At 32.3% G+C, this 20,731-nt stretch overlaps 2 protein-coding genes across 2 annotated transcripts in view; one reads left to right on the plus strand and one right to left on the minus strand.

Moving 5' to 3' along the window:
- Positions 1-4,404, plus strand: part of LOC137652513 (uncharacterized) — a 38,948-nt gene extending 34,544 nt beyond the window's left edge. Inside the window, exon 4 of the mRNA XM_068385961.1 lies at positions 3,073-4,404. Coding sequence (XP_068242062.1) covers positions 3,119-4,276 — 1,158 coding nt within the window. The 5' untranslated portion in view covers positions 3,073-3,118 and the 3' untranslated portion in view covers positions 4,277-4,404. The remainder of the gene's footprint in view (positions 1-3,072) is intronic.
- A 15,658-nt stretch (positions 4,405-20,062) lies between these two features.
- LOC137651844 (uncharacterized) lies at positions 20,063-20,647 on the minus strand. Its single transcript, XM_068385063.1, has one exon. The coding sequence runs from the start codon at positions 20,645-20,647 to the stop codon at positions 20,063-20,065; it is 585 nt and encodes a 194-aa protein (XP_068241164.1).
- Between the last annotated feature and the right edge of the window lie 84 nt (positions 20,648-20,731).

Raw genomic sequence — 20,731 nt, forward strand, 5'->3', positions numbered from 1 at the left:
GTAATTTATCCTAAATTTTAATATAGTTTAGTAAGTAACCTTGATAAATAAAATTTTCCTAATGGTAGTTTTTCTTGGAGAATGTAAAACGGTTCTCACTTATGGGTCAATGGGTTTGCACTAGAAAAACATTTTTATTCCTATGTGAATATAAACCATATTTATTTAAAGTACTAAATATGGGTTTACTCCTAAGTCATTTAGTTACAACCAGAATTGCGAATAAAAATCTGATTACCTCCGCCAACGAAGTTGGGAGGAGGTTATGTTTTCTCGCCCTTGTTTGTGTGTGTGTATTTGTTTGTGAACAGATTCCTGGACACAATTTTAATCATAGAGTAATGAAACTTGCAGGGATTAATTGTTATGTAAAACTCCGTAAAAGATTAAATTCTGAAAGGTCAATGTCAAAGGTCAAGGTCACCATCAAGCAAAATGTCCAATTCACATAATCAGCCATAAGTTTGGGCTTCGTTGTCACAGGGACTACAAACTTGGTTCATATTAGAGTATGAAAATCCACGCCAATTAATACAGGTTAAGGTCAAAGGTCAAGATTAAGGTCGAGAAAAAGGTTAAATAAGCTGCCTTGTCGGAGGTTTACGCTCTACTGAGTGCCCCTCTAATTAATCATGTATTGCCTGAAGGACCACTAATTTGCCAGGCATCACCATTAAACCCCAAACTTAGTGAAGGATTAAAATGAAATAGCTCAAGTTCTCTTGCTTGAGGATACACTCAGGTCCACTATTCTATCTTGTTTTTATTTATTTTTTTTTTTATAGTTTATATATGAAAGATCTATTTTATTGTTGTTACTGTTCCTGAAATATTTTTAATTGTTCATTACTACTCCTGATGTTTATTAATTTCCTTGTGTCCTTTCCTCACTTGGTTATTTGTCCTTGTTGGAGCCCTTGGGCTTATAGCATCTTGGTTTTTCAATTAGGGTGTAGCCTAGCAAGTAATATAATAATAAGAAAGAAGAAATGTTTGGTAATCTTAGTGTTGTCAGGTGTATGAGGACAGAGAGGAATCTGTAAAGAATAGTCCAGACTATTCGGTGTCTGTGTAGGCAGAGGGAAAGTGAACCTTAACCAAAGAGAAGGATCCAATGTAGTACTGTCTGGCCAGTCAAAGGACCCCATAACTCTCTAGCAGTAGTATCTCAATGGGTGGCTGGTGCCCTGGCCAGTCTACTACCTTTAATACATTTGGCTGTATTTCATTGGGGTTATAGCTTTATTTTAAAATTTAATGTCTTTTTGTAGGGTTTGGAACAAATTAGGTGATTGGTATGTAAAACGTGACTTATAATACGAAAAATTCACTAAACGAAACCCACTGCAGAACGAATTAATTTGTATATTGAGGCATTACTGTACTTGTCTGTAAGATTTTAATTTTTTTTTTCACCCATTTCTCCATGTTGTTATTGGGAATGTTGTTTCTACAATAATGAGTACTGTAAAATGAACTTGGCAATTTATATGAGTTTTTTTTATAAGCATTAATTTCTTTGGGAAGTCAATTCATTTGGCATAAAAGTAAACAGTTTTCTTATTTTGTTTACAATGCTGTTAGATGGATTTGGTCGCACATATGATTGATAACATTTGATAATGAGGCACCAATTTTATTGAAATGCTATCAATTCAAAGAGGTGATCCTTATTTCCAATGCATAGTGATCCTTTTAGACCTGTTTTGTTTGATAAGGTTTGTTCTAAGGTAAATTCTTCCCGAGTCAGCTTCTCTTTTCTTGAATGGAAAACCTGAAGGGGTTCCTGTTCTTCCTTGATAATCAGATTACAGCTGTGAAGGCCTTTCTGTCAGCAGTGTTGCCCAAATAAGGAGGTTACTGCCTTGTATGTAGTCTATTGTAGGTGTTACTAAAGATACTTGGCAGTGACTTTTTTTGTCAAAATATTTGTTACACTCAATGTATTTTATTTCCCCTAATCCTTTTGGTCTCTTTCCCTCCTTCCTCACAAATGTATTCAACTTTAGCTTTCTCCAATGTCCATTTATTTATAAAAGATAGAAAACTCCTCTATGTGATCGGCCTTAATGACCTCCGATGGCAGGAAGCCAGAGAATTTAAAATCAATCAATCCACTAGGTGAATCGTACGAGAATCTGTAGATATATTAAACGATAATTGTGTGACCAGAAGTGTTGTCCGTTGCATCTCAAGTTAAGTTAACTGGGCATTGCAAATTGTTTTGCATAGTCTATTGCTTTCTCACTACCATATAACCATAGGTCTTGCTAATTGAGTTGTTTCATTTCTCCCTCACTATTTGATCCTCTCTGCCATTAATAGGTTGTGTTCATATTTTATGCAGATATATGAAGTTGAAGCCTTAAACTTTTTATATTCAAATGGAAGCTACAATTAGCAGTACTGTATATCACTCGCCTTTTATTAGATTTCCACAGCACAACCGCTTCCCCTGTAGGGGTTAGTAAGTCATTCAACCTCTGTGTAGAACCAAAAGTCCTCTCTCAGCGAGCTGATTCCAGCTTCTAGAATATCTTTGAAATTATATTTTTCAAACTTTGAAAGTTTTAGCTGTAAGCTATTACAAAGAATGCGCGATTAAGTTTGTACTAGAATACAGAGTACAGGTCAAGACATCACTTAAGTACCTCAGTTTGTGAAAGTTTTAGCTGTAAGCTATCATCAAAGAATGTGCGATTAAGTTTGTACTAGAATACAGAGTACAGGTCAAGACATCACTCAAGTATCTCAGTTTGTGAAAGGTTTAGCTGTAAGCTGTCATCAAAGAATGTGCGATTAAGTTTGTACTAGAATACAGAGTACAGGTCAAGACGTCACTTAAGTCCCTCAGTTGATTCTCTGGCTGACAGTTTGATTGATATTCTAGATCTGCTTTTGAGCTTTTTTCACAGGGAATGTTTAGATCAAATGCATCCACCACAGGTGTATTAGCATATGGCAAAAACAAACTTTTAGGGCTAATAGCACTTCCAATCTAGTGCCTAGTATGTACAGTATAATACTCGCTCTTTTTCCTACCTAATTCTCTTCTTGTATTGCATTTTACAGACGCTTCCAAAGTTCAGTTCAGTGTCACACTCAACCTTGACCAAGCATGGATTCGGATTTGAAGCCTCTTTCACTCATCGAAGATATTAGTCATCACTGGGTTGAAAAGATGCTGTCCCAAAAATTTGGCAACCCTGTTACATTGCATTCGTGGAAGTATGAGTCCCCGGAAACTCCTGAAGGTTTTATGAGTGAAATTGTTTTTCTAAAGGTTGTTTACAGTGGAAGTGATAAGGAAAAAGTACAGTTGAGTTTGGTAGTTAAAGTTTTACCTAGAGAGTTAGAAAGGAGAAAAGTTATTGCTCTTGGAGGCTTGGATAAACGAGAAATAGCATTTTATAAGTTTGTTAACACTCAGGAGTTTAAAGACATGTGCTCCAAAAATGGTATTAAGTTACAAGTACCTGAAGTATATTATGCATCTTATTTCAATGGTGAAATTACCATAGTAATGCAGGACCTTAATATTGATAAATATAAAAGTGGTATTGTAAAAGAAGGCAATAATCTTGCTCAAACGAAAGTAGCTGTCCAGGCCATTGCCCAGCTTCATGCTGCGGGATTGGCATACATAGAAAAACACGGAGAAGCAGGATCTTTAGCCGATCTGGCGGAGGAGTTCAAATTCACTTGCTTTGACGAGTATTTTATACGCAACCTGAATACTCTAGCCGAGATGTACGAAGGCACGCCGTTAGCCAAGTCCATGAAATCTTTGATACCGTACACGAAAGATATTCTTGACATGAGGAAGAGGTACCCTCTCCTAAGAACTGTAGTTCATGGGGATTACTGGGCTGGCCAGCTTATGTATTCGGAGGATGGCAGCAACGTCATGATGATTGACTGGCAACACTGTAATGTTGATAATCCTTCCAGTGATATCCTATCAATGCTGTTCATGAGTAGTCACCCTTCAGTGTTGGAGGAGCACTTAGAGGAAGTAATACAGAGTTACTGGGAATCCTTATCGCGTAATGCTGAAAAGTTTGGAGTGTCTCTTGACATTACTTATGATCAATTAAGGAAAAATGTTGACGATTTGATGCTCTTTGGATTCATGATGGTTGGTATTAGCATTCCTGAGTTCCTAGGTGGAGGGAGCCTTACACCTGAGAGGTTGCTTGGGTATGTGAACTTCCTGGAAAGGAAATCCATAGTGTCAAAATATGTGGAGATGATGGAAAAAGAACGTCATGTTTAATGTAGAATCAATAATGATTTACTGAGGTTGAAGTACAAATTGCTTTATGGTTTTACTTTTGGCTTCATTTGATCTAATAATTATTTCCCCGGAGATGATGGAAAAAGAACGTCATGTTTAGTGCAGAAATGTTAATGATTTAATGAAGTTAAAGTATGAATTACTGTATTGTTTTACTTTTGGCTTCATTTGATCTAATAATTATTTCCCCGGTGATGGAAAAGGAACGTCATGTATAGTCTAGAATTGTTAATGATTTAATGAAGTTAAAGTACAAATTACTGCATGGTTTTAATTTTAGCTTCGTTTGGTCTAAGAATTATTCCTCCTTACGGTGGTTAGTGCCATCAAATCACCTCATATCGCTCGCTTGCGACAACGTCATAATTGAAAAAAAATGTATTTTTGAGTTATCCATATAGACATACTGTATTCATCTTCAAATGCTGATTTTTTTGGCAAAAGTTTCATAATTGTAGCTAGAAAATTGGTCGCTAGAGGCAGTAAATGTCCTAACGACATACATTAATATGAGAGTGTTTTAATTGATTAAAATGGCTCGCCTGAAAAGTAGCTACTTTTGAGTTATGACGACGTTGTCGCAAACGAGCGATATGATGTACTGCGGGGATTACTTAAGGGTCTTTGCAGCGTTCCTTCGCCCCCTAGCTGCATTTGTTTTATATCCTACTTTATATCCTTCTACTTTATATCCTACTGCTTCATATCCTTCTACTTTTATAACCTTCTACTTTTATATCCTACTACTTTTATATCCTTCTACTTATATATCCTAGCTTTATATCCTACTACTTTTATATCCTTCTACTTATATATCCTACTGCTTTATATCCTTCTACTTATATATCCTAGCTTTATATCCTACTACTTTTATATCCTTCTACTTGTATCTTTCAACTTCACCTCCGCTGCCGCTTCCTCTCTTGCATCTTGCTCTTCAACCTCTTCTAACATTTACCTCAAAATGTAACTTCAGGGTTTACCCTAGATACATTTGGACTGTGAATGGTCTCACAAGCCCCAACACTGGTCTATTTAGCCCAAATTTAAGAATAAAATCCAGTCTTGAAAATGATTTAGAAAAATTAAAGTTTTATAATTTATACCGGTACATTATACATTTTCCATTGATTTTTAATTTTACCATCGAAGCATCTATTTATCATGCTAGTTGATACTGTTTGAAATGAGTATTTCCCCTTATTATTCACTTCATGGAACTCTCTAAGCTTCAGCCATTCAAGGGGAGAAATAATTATATAGAATCATTCCATGTCACTATATTTGGGAGGAATATTTTACTCTTTATACGCACTGAAATATTTTGAATCCCTGGTCTTTTGAGATAATGGTTAAGTTTACTCAATTCTGAGTTATGGGTAGTTACTAGTAGAAGGTTCTTAACCCTTTTACCCCCAAAGGACGCACTGGTACGTTTCACAAAATTCATCCCTTTACCCCATGGACGTACCGGTACATCCTTGCAAAAAACTGCTATTTAAATTTTTTTTGCATATTTTTTATAATTTTTTGAGAAACTTCAGGCATTTTCCAAAAGAATGAGACCAACCTAACCTCTCTATGACAAAAATTAAAGCTGTCAGAGCAATTTAAAAAAAAATATATAGCAAAATGTGCTTGAAAAAAAAAAACGCCTGGGGGTTAAGGGTTGGAAATTTCAAAATAGCCTGGGGGTAAAAGGGTTAATAGGTTCCTAGAAGCTGTTTGCAAATCAAATTGATTGCTAGTCTAATTTTTTTAAAATTTCTCCAAGGGTATCTGAATTCCATGCCTATGATTTCCAGCCACAAAAGTCAACAAATATTTGGGTTTCATATGAAATAGATATCAGGTTATTACAAATGTTGTTTTTCTTACTGTATTAAATGATACAATATTGTTTTTTTATAGTATTTCTTTATCTCATCTTTGATATTTTCAGTTGTATTTGCATATGTATGTCGAAATGTTTGTAAGTTCTGGACCTACTGTAATTAGATAGGAAACTTCATCTTGACTTCAGTTATTATTATTATTATTATTATTATTATTATTATTATTATTATTATTATTATTATTATTAGCCAAGCTACAACCCAAGCTACAACCCTATAGTCCATTTCTTTTAGCGAGTCATATTTGCACCGACTCGCAGCGGTGCCCTTTTAGCTCGGAAAAGTTTCCTGATCGCTGATTGGTTGGACAAGATAATTCTAACCAATCAGCGATCAGGAAACTTTTCCGAGCTAAAAGGGCACCGTTGCGAGTCGGTGCAAATATGACTCACTAAAAGAAATGGACTATAGTTGGAAAAGCAAGATGCTATAAGCCCAAGGGCTCCAACAGGGAAAAAATAGCCCAGTGAAGAAAGGAAGCAAGGAAATAAATAAACGATATAAGAAGTAATGAAAAATTAAAATAAAATATTTTAAAAAACATTAACAGCATTAAAAGAGATAATTCATATGTAACTAAAAATCCCGAAAAAAGTAGTGTCATCATCTCGTAGATATAAGAAGCTTCATAAATAATACAATACAAATTTCCAACTCGTTTTAAAGGTGCTTATATCAGTGTTGATGTCACAGTCATAACTTTTATAAATAGAACGGATTTATCTGAGGTGACAGTAAGAAAACAAGATATGACAGCTAATACCTCATGCTACTGAATGCTCTGTTAGGTTGTTCATTATTTCCACTGTTGGTAGAGACGATACATGATGCATATATGACATTTTTTAAATATGTAACTTCCCTGGTAGTTGCATATATATAGCTTAAATCCCGCCTTTCGTCGCGCGTGATTTAAGCTATATATGTAACTCCCAGGTAAGTATATTTAGAAATTAATTTTATAATAAAAATTCCATTTTTCACTATTCCCATTCTTGGTAGAGTCGATGCATGATGCAAGTACGACATTGGTTTGCCAGTGCTGTCAAGATTTCACTAGAGTTGAAGTCTGACCACTTGGTACACCACTAAATTATCCTTATATCTCTTTATAACTAATGCTCTTTATACTGTAAAACAAGGGTGAGGAAGTAAATGCAACTCCAGTTGTATGAAATACATATCTTTAACAGAATACTATTAAGAAAACAAGATATTCATAGCTAACACCGCATGCTACTGAAGGCGCTGTTAGGTCGTTCATTATTTTTACTGTTGGTAGAGTCGATGCATGATGTATATATGACATTTTTCACTATTTGCATTTTTGGTAGAGTTAGTGCATGTCTAGTTATTGGTAGAATAGTGTCTTACCACCTTGGTACACCACTAAATTATCCTATAACTAATGGGTACTTCTTTATACTGTAAAACAAGGGTGAGGAAGTAAATGCAACTCCAGTTGTATAAAATACATATCCTGTACAGAATACTATTAATTTTAAATCCTATTTTGACTAATGTATTTCTAGACATTGTATCAATAAAACATATTTCTGATTTACTTTGCAATATTCCTTGTCACCAATATCTTAGTCTTCATTAGTAATGCCTTATTATCTGTAGATTTAATTTCTATTGGCATTAGGTTGTTTGTTTGTATTTGAATAACAAAAGAAAGTCTGAAAAACCGTTTTATTTTGATTTCTTTTTGCTGAGACCCTAATACTCAATTGTCTCTTACAAAGTCAAAATTTTGTCTTATTAATATCCTTAACCTATTGTCTTCATCTTGTTTTGATGTGTGTCATCTTTTCAAGTTAGAAGATGATGGTCCTACCATGTTTATAAGTTTTCAAAATGGCTGTTTTTTGATGAATTTGATTTTGTGTTATCGTACCCTTTTTGTGCTAAAGATATCTACATTAGTCGTCTCGGTAGTGTTTTAGTCAATTGTTATTATTAAGGCGTTGTTGCTTTCCTCTACTTCATCTTTTTAACAGATATAATGGAAGGAGTATCTTTTGAGAATACAGAACCTATATAATGAAATATTGATCATAAATACTGTACATACCTCGTACGAAGTTATTCCCTCGGTAGCATCTCATTTAGTGACCTGAGGTCTTTGTAGCATCCCTTGGACCCTTAGTTGCACCCACCTTTTAGTTTACTAATTTACCTCCATTCTGTTTTCCTTTCTTCCGTCTCTTTTTCAATGTCTTTTCATTTTTCTCTCGATAGTGCAACTGTGAGGTTGCCGGGGTTTCCTTCCCCCAGTCACATCTCGGCACTGAATGACCATGGTTCTAGGGTGGGGTCATATAAGTTTAATCCCCTATTGAAATAATGATAAAAAGGGGTTCAGACATTAAAGACCTTTTTATTTTGATAAATTGTCATGGCGTTGTAGACTAAGCTACTTAATGTAACTCACCACGAACGTACAAATGAAAGTTAGAGTACTGTATTCTCCAAATATGAAATCAAGATGTCCATAGAGTAAGTAATTTAATAATATCCTCCCACCAAATTTCTTTCATTGTTATAGTGAATAACTGCGACAAGAAATTATTTTCCTAATAAGTACCTGTAACAACAAGACAAATGCAGTTATGCTTTATGTAAATCATTTCTAAAACTTAAAAATGATAATGGGAAACAAAAGGGCAATGAAACATTAAATACATTTAGAGCACATTACTTTTTCACCATATTGATAACCATGTATGGGAAGCACCTTCGATGTCTCTCGTCAGAAATGCTTTAGTCTTCACAGATTTTGTATGTTAGTCTAAGCAGGCGATGGCACTAGTATGGCACGTAGAAATAGGCTATGCTATTCCTCATCTAAATTAGGACTTTATCCTCAAATGCTAGACTTATTCATTAATCAAACAGTTCCGATTTTATTACTGCAAAAACCTTTACTGCTGTTTACATATTGGCCTCAAGCATGCTGCATCTGATAAGTAATTTCAAATATTTTCCTCGTAAACTTGGAACTTTATCGAATAAATAAGTAGATAGATATGGTAAATATTTAAATTATATTTTGATTTTACACTTTTCTATACAAATGGGACGTCTCACAGGAAGAATTCCTCTCAATATATTAAAAGGTATTGATAATTCTAAATGAACCGATTTGAAGATTGATCTTACAATGAAAAAACTTTAAGATTGTTTGAATTATCTGAGGCTGAAAAGTTTCATCTTAGGTTATAAACCATTTAAGAAAAATAAACAGGCCTATTTTTTAATGTATTACTCAAGAGATTTTACATTTATTATTGTTATTATTAAATAATAATTATTATTATTTGCTAAGCTACAACCCTAGTTGGAAAAGCAGGTTGCTATAAGCCCAGGGGCTCCAACAGGGAAAACAGCTCAGTGAGGAAAGGAAACAAAGAAAAATAGAAAATTTTAAGAACAATAACATTAAAATAAATATTTCCTAAATAAGCTATATAAACTTTAACAAAACAATAGGAAGAGAAATTACATAGAATCATCTGCCTGAGTGTACCCTCAAGCTAGAGAACTCTAAACCAAGACAGTGGAAGGCTATGGTACAGAGGCTATGGCACTACCCAAGATTAGAGAACTATGGTTTGATTTTGGAGTGTCCTTTGCCTAGAAGAGGTGCTTACCTTAGCTAAAGAGTCTCTTCTACCTTTACCAAGAGTAATGTGGCCACTGAACATTACAGTGCAGTAGTTAACCCTTTGAGAGAAGAATTGTCTGGTAATCTCAGTGTTGTCAGGTGTATGAGGACAGAGGAGAATATTTAAAGAATAGGCCAGACTATTCGGTGTCTGTGTAGGCAAATGGAAAATGAACCGTTACCAGAGAGAAGGGACCAAAGTAGTACTGTTTGGCCTGTCAAAGACCCCATAACTCTTTAGTGGTAGTATCTCAACGGGTGGCTGGTGCCCTGGCCAACCTACTATCTATTACTACTACTTTGATATAAACTCATGAAGGCAATTTCTTCTCAAAGTTAGGCTAATGTTGTTGCTATTATTTACAATGGTGATAAGTTTAGAAATTAGAATAATAAAGATGAAATGATAAAATATAGGTTAGGTATTTTTGGGGGACCTGGCAGTGGTAGCAATTCATACACAGGGGAAGAAGTGAGAATAAATGCTTGCTTGTCAAATAAGGAAGGCAAAATAACATATCCAATACTTGAGATAGTTTGCGTACCAATTTTGTTAAGGTAGTTTGCGTACCAATTTTCTTAAGATATGGGTAGTTTGCAAACCAATTTTCGTAAGATAGTTTGCGTACCAATTTTCTTAAGATATGGGTAGCTTGCGTACCAATTTTAAGGTAGTATGCATACCAATTTTCTTAAGGTAGTTTGCGTACCAATTTTCTTAAGATATGGGTAGTTTGCGTACCAATTTTCTTAAGGTAGTTTGCGTACCAATTTTCTTAAGATATGGGTAGTTTGCGTACCAATTTTCTTAAGATATGGGTAGTTTGCGTACCAATTTTCTTAAGATATGGGTAGTTTGCGTACCAATTTTCTTAAGGTAGTTTGCGTACCAATTTTCTTAAGATATGGGTAGTTTGCGTACCAATTTTCTTAAGATATGGGTAGTTTGCGTACCAATTTTCTTAAGGTAGTTTGCGTACCAATTTTCTTAAGATATGGGTAGTTTGCGTACCAATTTTCTTAAGGTAGTATGCATACCAATTTTCTTAAGATAGTTTGCGTACCAATTTTCTTAAGATATGGGTAGCTTGCGTACCAATTTTAAGGTAGTATGCATACCAATTTTCTTAAGGTAGTTTGCGTACCAATTTTCTTAAGATATGGGTAGTTTGCGTACCAATTTTCTTAAGGTAGTTTGCGTACCAATTTTCTTAAGATATGGGTAGTTTGCGTACCAATTTTCTTAAGGTAGTTTGCGTACCAATTTTCTTAAGATATGGGTAGTTTGCGTACCAATTTTCTTAAGGTAGTATGCATACCAATTTTCTTAAGGTAGTTTGCGTACCAATTTTCTTAAGATATGGGTAGTTTGCAAACCAATTTTCATGATAGTTTGCGTACAAATTTTCTTAGGACAGTTTAGTTTGTGAACCAATCTTCTTAAGATAGTTTGTGTACCAATTTTCTTAAGATAGTTTGCTTACCAATTTTCTTGAGATGGTTTGATTACCAATTTTCTTAAGATAGTTTGCGTACCAATTTTCTTAAGATAGTTTGCAAACCAATTTTCTTAAGATAGTTTGTAAACCAGTTTTTAAAGATAGTTTGAGTACCAATTTTTTAAAGATAGCTTGCGTACCAATGATCTCAAGATACTGTAGTTTGCATGCCAATTTTTTAAAGAAAGTTTGCATACCAATTTTCTTAAGATAGTTTGCAAACCAATTTCCTTAAGATAGTTTGCATACCAATTTTCTTAAGATAGTTTGCATACCAATTTCCTTAAGATAGTTAGCTTACCAATTTTCTTAAGATAGTTTACGAAACAATTTTCTTAAAATAGTTTGTAACCAATTTTCTTAAGCTAGTTTGCGTATCAATTTTCTTAAGATAGTTTACGAAACTATTTTCTTAAAATAGTTTGTAACCCATTTTCCTAAGATAGTTTGCAAACCAATTTTCTTAAAATAGTTTACGAAACAATATTCTAAAAATAGTTTGTAACCAATTTTCTTAAAATAGTTTACAAAAAAATTTTCTAAAAATAGTTTGTAACCAATTTTCTTAAAGTTTATGAAACAATTTTCTAAAAATAGTTTGTAACCAATTTTCTTAAGATAGTTTATGAACCAGTTTTCTTAAGATAGTTTGCGTACCAATTTTCTTAAAATAGTTGCTTACCAATTTTTTTAAGGTAGTTTGCGAACCAATTCTTTAAAGATAGTTTGCAAACCAATTTCCTTTTTTTTATACGACAAAAGTTCAGAACTGCAATACTGAACAACCGTTATAACCTGTGGACGAGAATTAAGTCCCCCAGAAGCGTGTATTTTAGGCTATAACAAACTACGAAATATCTCCTTTGATTACAGTGTTGGAGACTGTAGTCATGCTCAATACAAACTTCTTATTGCTGAAATACTTGACTGGTGTGTGACTCGGGTTTTACTACTCTCTCTCTCTCTCTCTCTCTCTCTCTCTCTCTCTCTCTCTCTCTCTCTCTCTCTCTCTCTCTCTCTCTCTCTCTCTCTCTCTCAACAAGTGTGAAATGCTACAGATCTGAAATGTCCAAAAAAAAAAAAAAGTGACACTTACAATTGAAACGTGGTGTGTAAATCCCTTAGAGTTTAATAACAATGCTACCCTTATTGGAACAATAATTTATCAATATACTCCCTAGCGCAAATAAATTCTTCAATTTATTCCTATCATCCTTCATTAAAGTAGATATTTGTGAAGATAATAATAAGACTAAGATAGGATTTCATTAATATTATAATATTAAACACATTAGACTATTGATATACTTTTTTTTATTCTAATTATTTGAAATCATTTATAGCAATGACGTGTTTGATGAAGAGTGGCAAGATTCAGTCTCTCTCTCTCCACCTCGAAGGGACTGCTATGGTTGCATGGCTGGAAGGAAAGCCAATATATATAGGTAAGTTGTACTTTCTTGTATTTTATGCATTCAGTAGGACTAGCGTTGTATTTATGCGTGTATACGTGGTGATGTCATATTTATTATGGAATTTCTGTCTTGTTTAAATAGATTTTATACGTTTTTTTTTCTTTTGCAATGAGGGAATTTAATGTATTTAAAAAAAATCGATTTCTTAATCAGTAAAGTTTAGAATTTTTAACTTTATTTAAAATCTAGAATTCTTTATCATCAGCAAAATTTAGGATTCTTAAATATTAGTAAAATTCAGAATTCTTTGCCATCATTCAAATAGGAAATTCTTAACTTTTGTAAAAATTTAGAATTTTCAATCATTAGTAAAATCTAGAATTCTTTATCAGCTGGAAAATTTAGAATTCTTAATCGGTAGGAAAATTTATAAAGCTTAATTATCAGTCAAATTGGGAATTCTTAACTTTTTGTAAAATTTAGAATTTTTAATCAGGAAAATTTAGAATTCTTATTCAACAGCTGAAAAATTTAGGATTCTTAAATATTAGTAAAATTCATAATTCTTTGCCATTTGTCAAATTGGGAATTCTTAACTTTCGTTAAAATTTAGAATTTTTAATCATCAGTAAATTTAGAATTCTCCATCATCAGGAAAATTTAGAATTCTTAATCATTAGGAAAATTTATAAAGCTTAATTGTCAGTCAAATTGGGAATTCTTAACATTTTGTGAAATTTAGAATTTTTAATCATCAGTAAAATTTAGAATTCTTATTAATCAGAAAAATTTAGAATTCTTATTAATCAGAAAAATCTAGAATTCTTAATCACGAGCAAAATTTAGGATTCTTAATCGTTAGGAAAATTTAGAATTCTCAACTTTCATTAAAATTTAGAATTCATCAAAAGGAAAATTTAGAATTCTTAATCATTAGGGAAATCTAGAATTCTTAATCATTAGGGAAATTTAGAATTCTTAATTATCATTTAGATTGAGATTTCTTAACTTAAAGTAAAATTCAGAATTCTGTATCATCAGGAAAATTTAGAATTCTTCAACATTAGGAAAATTTAGAATTCTTAATCTTATGAAAATTTAGAATTCTTAATCTTCAGGGAAATTTAGAATTCTTAATTATCATTTAGATTGAGATTTCTTAACTTAAAGTAAAATTTAGAATTTGTAATCATCAGGGAAATTTAGAATTCTTAACTCAGTAAAATTTAGAATTCTTCAACATCAGGAAAATTTAGAATTCTTAATCATCAGGGAAATTTAGAATTCTTAATTATCATTTAGATTGAGATTTCTTAACTTAAAGTAAAATTTAGAATTTGTAATCATCAGGGAAATTTAGAATTCTTAACTCAGTAAAATTTAGAATTCTTCAACATCAGGAAAATTTAGAATTCTTAATCTTCAGGGAAATTTAGAATTCTTAATTATCATTTAAACTGAGATGTCTCAACTTAAAGTAAAATTCAGAATTCTTAATCATCAGGAATATTTAGGATTCTTAATCATTAGGCAAATTTAGAATTCTGTATCATCAGGAAAATTTAGAGTTCTTAGTCAGCAGTAATTTGTAGGATTCTTAACATTAAAATCTAGAATTCCTAATCATCAGGAATATCTAGAATTCTTAATCAGCAGTAAAATTTAGAATTTTTTATCATCATTATCACTTTTGTCAGTAAACGTTACTTGTAGACCTAGTTAAACAAGAATTGATACTTTTCACTTGCTTGGGAACATATCTGACTACTACTACTACTACTACAACAACAACAACAACAACAACAACTACTACTAGCAAAGCTAAAATCGTAACAGACAAAGAGTTTTGCAAGCCCAAGGGCTCCAGCAGAGAAAGCAATGATTTAGACCTAGTATTGAATAGTATGTTAGTAATAAGGAAAAATACGTTAAAACGACCAATGAAATATAATAATGATAGCAAAATCAATAAAATTATACTGAAATGATATAAGAATAAAGTTATAAATCAAATTATATAACCAGATGGAGTATAATATAGACACATTTGTCTGTACGGTGTGGTCAGTCAGCTAGAAATTTCTCAACCGTCAACTCGGTCTATGGCTTCCTTTGTCCTCAGTATGGTTGAGGTCAACGCTGGGGCAGACTGAGTAATTGAGTTTTGTAGAGACGTAACCAAGGGAAAGCTCCTGGGAGAGAGAGAGAGAGAGAGAGAGAGAGAGAGAGAGAGAGAGAGAGAGAGAGAGAGAGAGAGTCTTATTTGGGAGATGTTAGATAATGTTGGTCTTTTTTAAGGGTAGCCTACTGATGTTGAATACATATCACCTCATATACAGGATATTAGCAATTAATCTACCTGCTAATATATATATATATATATATATATATATATATATATATATATATATATAATATATATATATGTATATATATACATATATATATATGTATATATATATATATATATATACATATATATATATATATATATATATATATATATGTATATATATATATATATATATATATATATATATATATATATATGTATATATATGTATATATATACATATATATATATATATATTTATTTATATATATATGTATAAATATATATATATATATATATATATATATATATATATATATATATATATATATATATATATATATATATATAAATGATTTCCCCTTAAGGTTACCTTTCAGCTGTGACGAATTTACCGTTAGATGGTTCCTCTCTCTCTCTCTCTCTCTCTCTCTCTCTCTCTCTCTCTCTCTCTCTCTCTCTCTCTCTCTCTCCCTCCCTTAATAATTATTATTATTATGTTTTTGTAATTATCACTGAAAATAATCACACAATTACATCAACCAAACTGTAGACTAGGCCTATGGCCAGTTCACCAAATAGTATAGAAAACTGAACATTTTAGAATATCTTATGGAAAACACACACAAAACAAAATACCTTTAGACCTACACATTCATTTATTGCTTCCCTACTTTTAATTAATTCTATCACATTCTTAGATTCCCATAGGCCTAGAACCCACAAAAACGCGAGTTCCCATAATAGGCCTATGATGGAAAGGTTTCATTCTCGTCAGTATGTTGGATAACCATTTCTTTGGATTTGTATTTTCATAGATTCTTTGGATAAGGGTTTATTTCGTGGCTACGGTTAATTTGTGGCGTTTTCGGTTGATGGCTATGGTTATCATATACAGAGTTGCCATTCAGCGCTTTTTTTGTAGAATTTAGAGCGGTTTTTTTTTTCATATCGGATACAGTTGTTGTTGTTATTATTATTATTATTATTATTATTATTATTATTATTACTTTTATTATTATTATTATTATTATTATTATTATTTATTCATCAGTATTTTTTTATTATTATTAGCATTATTATTATTATTGTTGTTGTTGTTGTTGCTATTATTATTATTATTATTATTATTATTATTATTATTACTTGCTAAGCTACAACCCTAGTTGGAAAAGCAGGATGCCATAAGCCCAGGGGCTCCAACAGGGAAAATAGCCCAGTGAGGAAAGGAAATAAAGAAAAACTACAAGAGTAGTTTAAGATCAATAATAACATTAAAATAAACATTCCATATATAAACTATAACAACTTCAAAATAACAAGAGGAAGAGAAACAAGATAGAATAGTGTGCCTGAGTGTACCCTCAAGCAAGAGAACTCTAACCCAAGACAGTGGAAGACCATGGTACAGAGGCTATGGCACGATTTGAAGCCTTTTGGACAATTCCAGCACGAAATATATGTTTTTTTCCAGCTGATATATAATACGATTAACTGGATACCTTCCAGAGTTTTTCTTCCCAGCTGGAAATAATTTCCTCCTTCATTGTAGAGTTCTCTTGCTTGAGGTTACACTCGGGCACACTATTCTATCTCAGTTTTCTTCCTCTTGTATTTTTTATCATTTTATAGTTTATATATGAAAGCTCTATTTTAATGTTGATACTGTTCTTAAAATATTAATTGTTCATTATTTCTCTTGTAGCTTGTTTATCTCCTTTCCTCACTTGGCTATTTTTCCTTGTTGGAGCCCTTGGGCTAATGGCATCTTGCTTTTTCAACTAGGGTTGTAGCTTAGCTAATAATAATAATAATAACAATAATAATAATAATAATTGCCTTTCTTTACTGGGCTATTTTTCCCTGTTGGAGCCCTTGGGCTTATAGTATCCTGTAGCTTAGCTAATAATAATAATAATAATAATGATAATAATAATAATACTTGCTATTTTTCCCTGTTGGAGCCATTGGGCTTATAGTATCCTGTAGCTTAGCTAATAATATTAATAATAATAATAATAATAATAATAATACTTGCTATTTTTCCCTGTTGGAGCCCTTGTGCTTATAGCATCCTGCTTTTCCAAATAGGGTTGTAGCTTAGCTAATAATAATAATAATAATAATAATAAGGCTTCTAAAATCAGAAATGGCAACTGCCCATACACCATACCGTCGATTAGTCTCTCTCTCTCTCTCTCTCTCTCTCTCTCTCTCTCTCTCTCTCTCTCTCTCTCTCTCTCTCTCTCTCTCTCTCTCACACACACACACACACACACACACACACACACACACACCCGAAGCACCATTAGTCTACCTTGGGATAACCGGTTTCTGAACTCTGGGGTCGCTAACCTTCTTGGACGCAGTTTTGTAAGAGACTTGACTTTTTATTCTGTCTTAGGAGTTAGGGTATTGGTTTACTAGATCCCGGTCTCCATTTACTGCCAAATTATGGTAAGCTGTTGTTTTCTTCTGTTAGTTTTTCATGATTTAAAACTATTCTCCACATTGGAAAGAAGTTAGAATTATAAAAAAACTATAAGCTTATAAAAAAATGACTTTTTCATAATTTTGAATAATTCTCTACACGGGAAACAAGTCAAAATTATAAAAAAAGTATTAAATTATTTAAAATATAAAATTGTAAAAAAAAATAACTGTTTTCATAATTTGATACAATTTTTCACATGGGAAACAAGTTAAAAGTAAAAAAAAAAAAAACTATGAAATTATAAAAAATGACTTTTTTCATAATTTAAAAAAAAATTTCACATGGGAAACAAATTAATTTTATGAAAAATATATAGAATTATAAAAAATGACTTTTTTTCATAATTTTAAACAATTCTCCACATGGGAAACAAATTAAAATTATGAAAAAACTATTAAATTATAAAAAATTACTTTGTTTCATAATTTTAAACAATTCTCCACATGGGAAACAAGTTAAAATTTTAAAAAATATATAAAATTATAAAAAAGTATTTTTTTCATAATTTAAAATAATTCGCCACATGGGAAACAAGTTAAAATAAAAAAAAACTATGAAATTATATAAAACGACTTTTTTCATAATTTGAAATAATTCGCCACATGGGAAACAAGTTAAAGTAAAAAAAAAACTATAAAATTATAAAAAATGACTTTTTTTCATAATTTGAAACAATCCGTCACATGGGAAACAAGTTAAAATTATAAAAAAAACTATAAACTTATAAAAAGATGACTTTATTCATAATTTTAAATAATTCTCCACATGGGAAACAAGTTAAAATTATAAGAAAATTATAGAAAATTACTTTTTTTCATAATCTAAATAATTCTCCACATGGGAAACAAGTTAGAATTATAAAAAATTATAAAATTATAAAAAAATTACTTTTTTCATAATTTAAAACAATTCGCCACATGGGTAACAAGTTAAAATTATAAGAAAATTATAGAAAATAACTTTTTTCATACTTTAAACAATTCTCCACATGGGAAACAAGTTAAGATTATAAAAAAAAACTATGAAATTATAAAAAAATGACTTCATATTTTTAAACAAAGTGTTACATGTGAAACAAGTTGAAATTTAAAAAAAAAAAAAAACTATAAAATTATAAAAAAATGATTTTTTTTTCATAATTTAAAACAATTCGCCACATGGGAAACAAGTCAAAATTATATAAAAAAAAAACTATAGACTTATAAAAATATTATTTTTCATAATTTTAAATAATTTTTCACATGGGAAACAAGTTAAAATTATAAAAAAACTATAAAATTAAAAAAAAGACTTTTTCATGATTTTAAACAATTTTTTCACATGGGAAACAAGTTAAAATTATAAAGAAAATTTGAAATTATAATGAAAATTTAAAATTATAAAAAATTACTTTTTTCATAATTTGAAATAATTCGTCACATAGGAAACAAGTTAATATTATAAGAGAAACTATAGAATAATTAAAAACTAGTGACACCGTCAACATTGTCAACCAAACAGACTTTTCATAATGAGCAAACATAGGATGGAGTCCTAGATCATAAGAGGAGGGGCACTCAGTAGTCAGCGGACCTCCGCCGTGTCAGCTTATTTCTCGACCTTGACCTTGACCTTTGACATTAAAATGTATTAATTGGCGTGGATTTTTATACACTAAAATATGAACCAAGTTTGAAGTTTCTGTTACAAGGATGTCCAAACTTATGCCTGATTACGTGAATTGGACATTTTACTTAACCGTGACCATGACCTTTGACCTTGACTTTCCAAAATTTAATCATTTAATTAAAAATGGAGTATAATTACTGAAAAGCGTCACTATTTGTTAATTGTATATTTTATGGAAATTTTTGAGTAATTACTCCATTTTTAATTAGGTATACATTTTGAATGTATGTATATATATATATATATATATATATATATATATATATATATATATATATATATATATATATATATATATATATATATATATATATATGTATATATATACACTATATGTGTGTGTGTGTGTATATATATATATATATATATATATATATATATATATATATATATATATATATATATATATATATATATATATATCGTGAGGAAACCAGGCTATTTTTATATATAATTTTATAGTTTTTTTTATAATTTTAACTTGTTTCCAATGTGGCGAATTGTTCTAAATTATGAAAAAAGTCCTTTTTTATAGATTTATATTTTTTTTTATAATTTCAACTTGTTTCCCATATGGCGAATTATTTTATATTATGAAAAAGTAGTTTTTATATATTTCTATAGTTATTCTATAATTGTAACTTATTTCCAATGAGGCGAATGGTTTTAAATTATGAAAAACCAACAGAGGAAAACATTAGCTTTGCATAATTTGTCATAATATGGAGAGCGTGGTCTTGTAAACAAACACCGGGAATGAGATACCTTGAGACAGGATAAAGTAACCATTTTTTATTGGGTGCTTGGGTCAGGGGGAGGGTCCCAGGCGTGGGGGGAGGGCCCCGGGGGCAGGGAGAGGCCCCCAGGGGCAGGGGGAGGGCCGCAGGAGCAGGGGGAGGCCCCCAGGGGCAGGCGGATGGTCCCAGGGGCAGGGGGAGGCCCCCAGGGGCAGGGGGAGGCCCCCAGGGGCAGGGGGATGGTCCCAGGGGCAGGGGGAGGCCCCCAGGGGCAGGGGGATGGTCCCAGAGGCAGGGGGAGGGCCCCAGGGGCAGGGGGAGGCCCCCAGGGGCAGGTGGATGGTCCCAGGGGTAGGGGGAGGCCCCCAGGGGCAGGGGGATGGTCCCAGGGGCAGGGGGAGGGCCACAGGGGCAGGGGGAGGGCCCCAGGGGCAGGGGGAGGGCCCCGGGGGCAGGGAGATGGTCCCCAGGGGCAGGGGGATGGTCCCAGGGGCAGGGGGAGGGCCCCAGGGGCCGGAGGATTTGATGCATTTTGCAAGGCCTTTCCCTTGCTGTCCTGCACTGAATGATCTCGGCCTTGACGCTGGGTCGTATGGCCCAAATTAAAAGAATTAAATAAGATATTTACAAAAGAGAACATTTCGCTACCTCACTGCAAGAGGGTCGTAACTCCAAATTTGCTAGTTTTGAGTTATATGGTGTACAAGATTGCCGAATTGATTCT

Source organism: Palaemon carinicauda, chromosome 13 (genome assembly GCF_036898095.1).
Source record: "Palaemon carinicauda isolate YSFRI2023 chromosome 13, ASM3689809v2, whole genome shotgun sequence".
In the NCBI taxonomy this organism is placed as follows: Eukaryota; Metazoa; Arthropoda; class Malacostraca; order Decapoda; family Palaemonidae; genus Palaemon; species Palaemon carinicauda.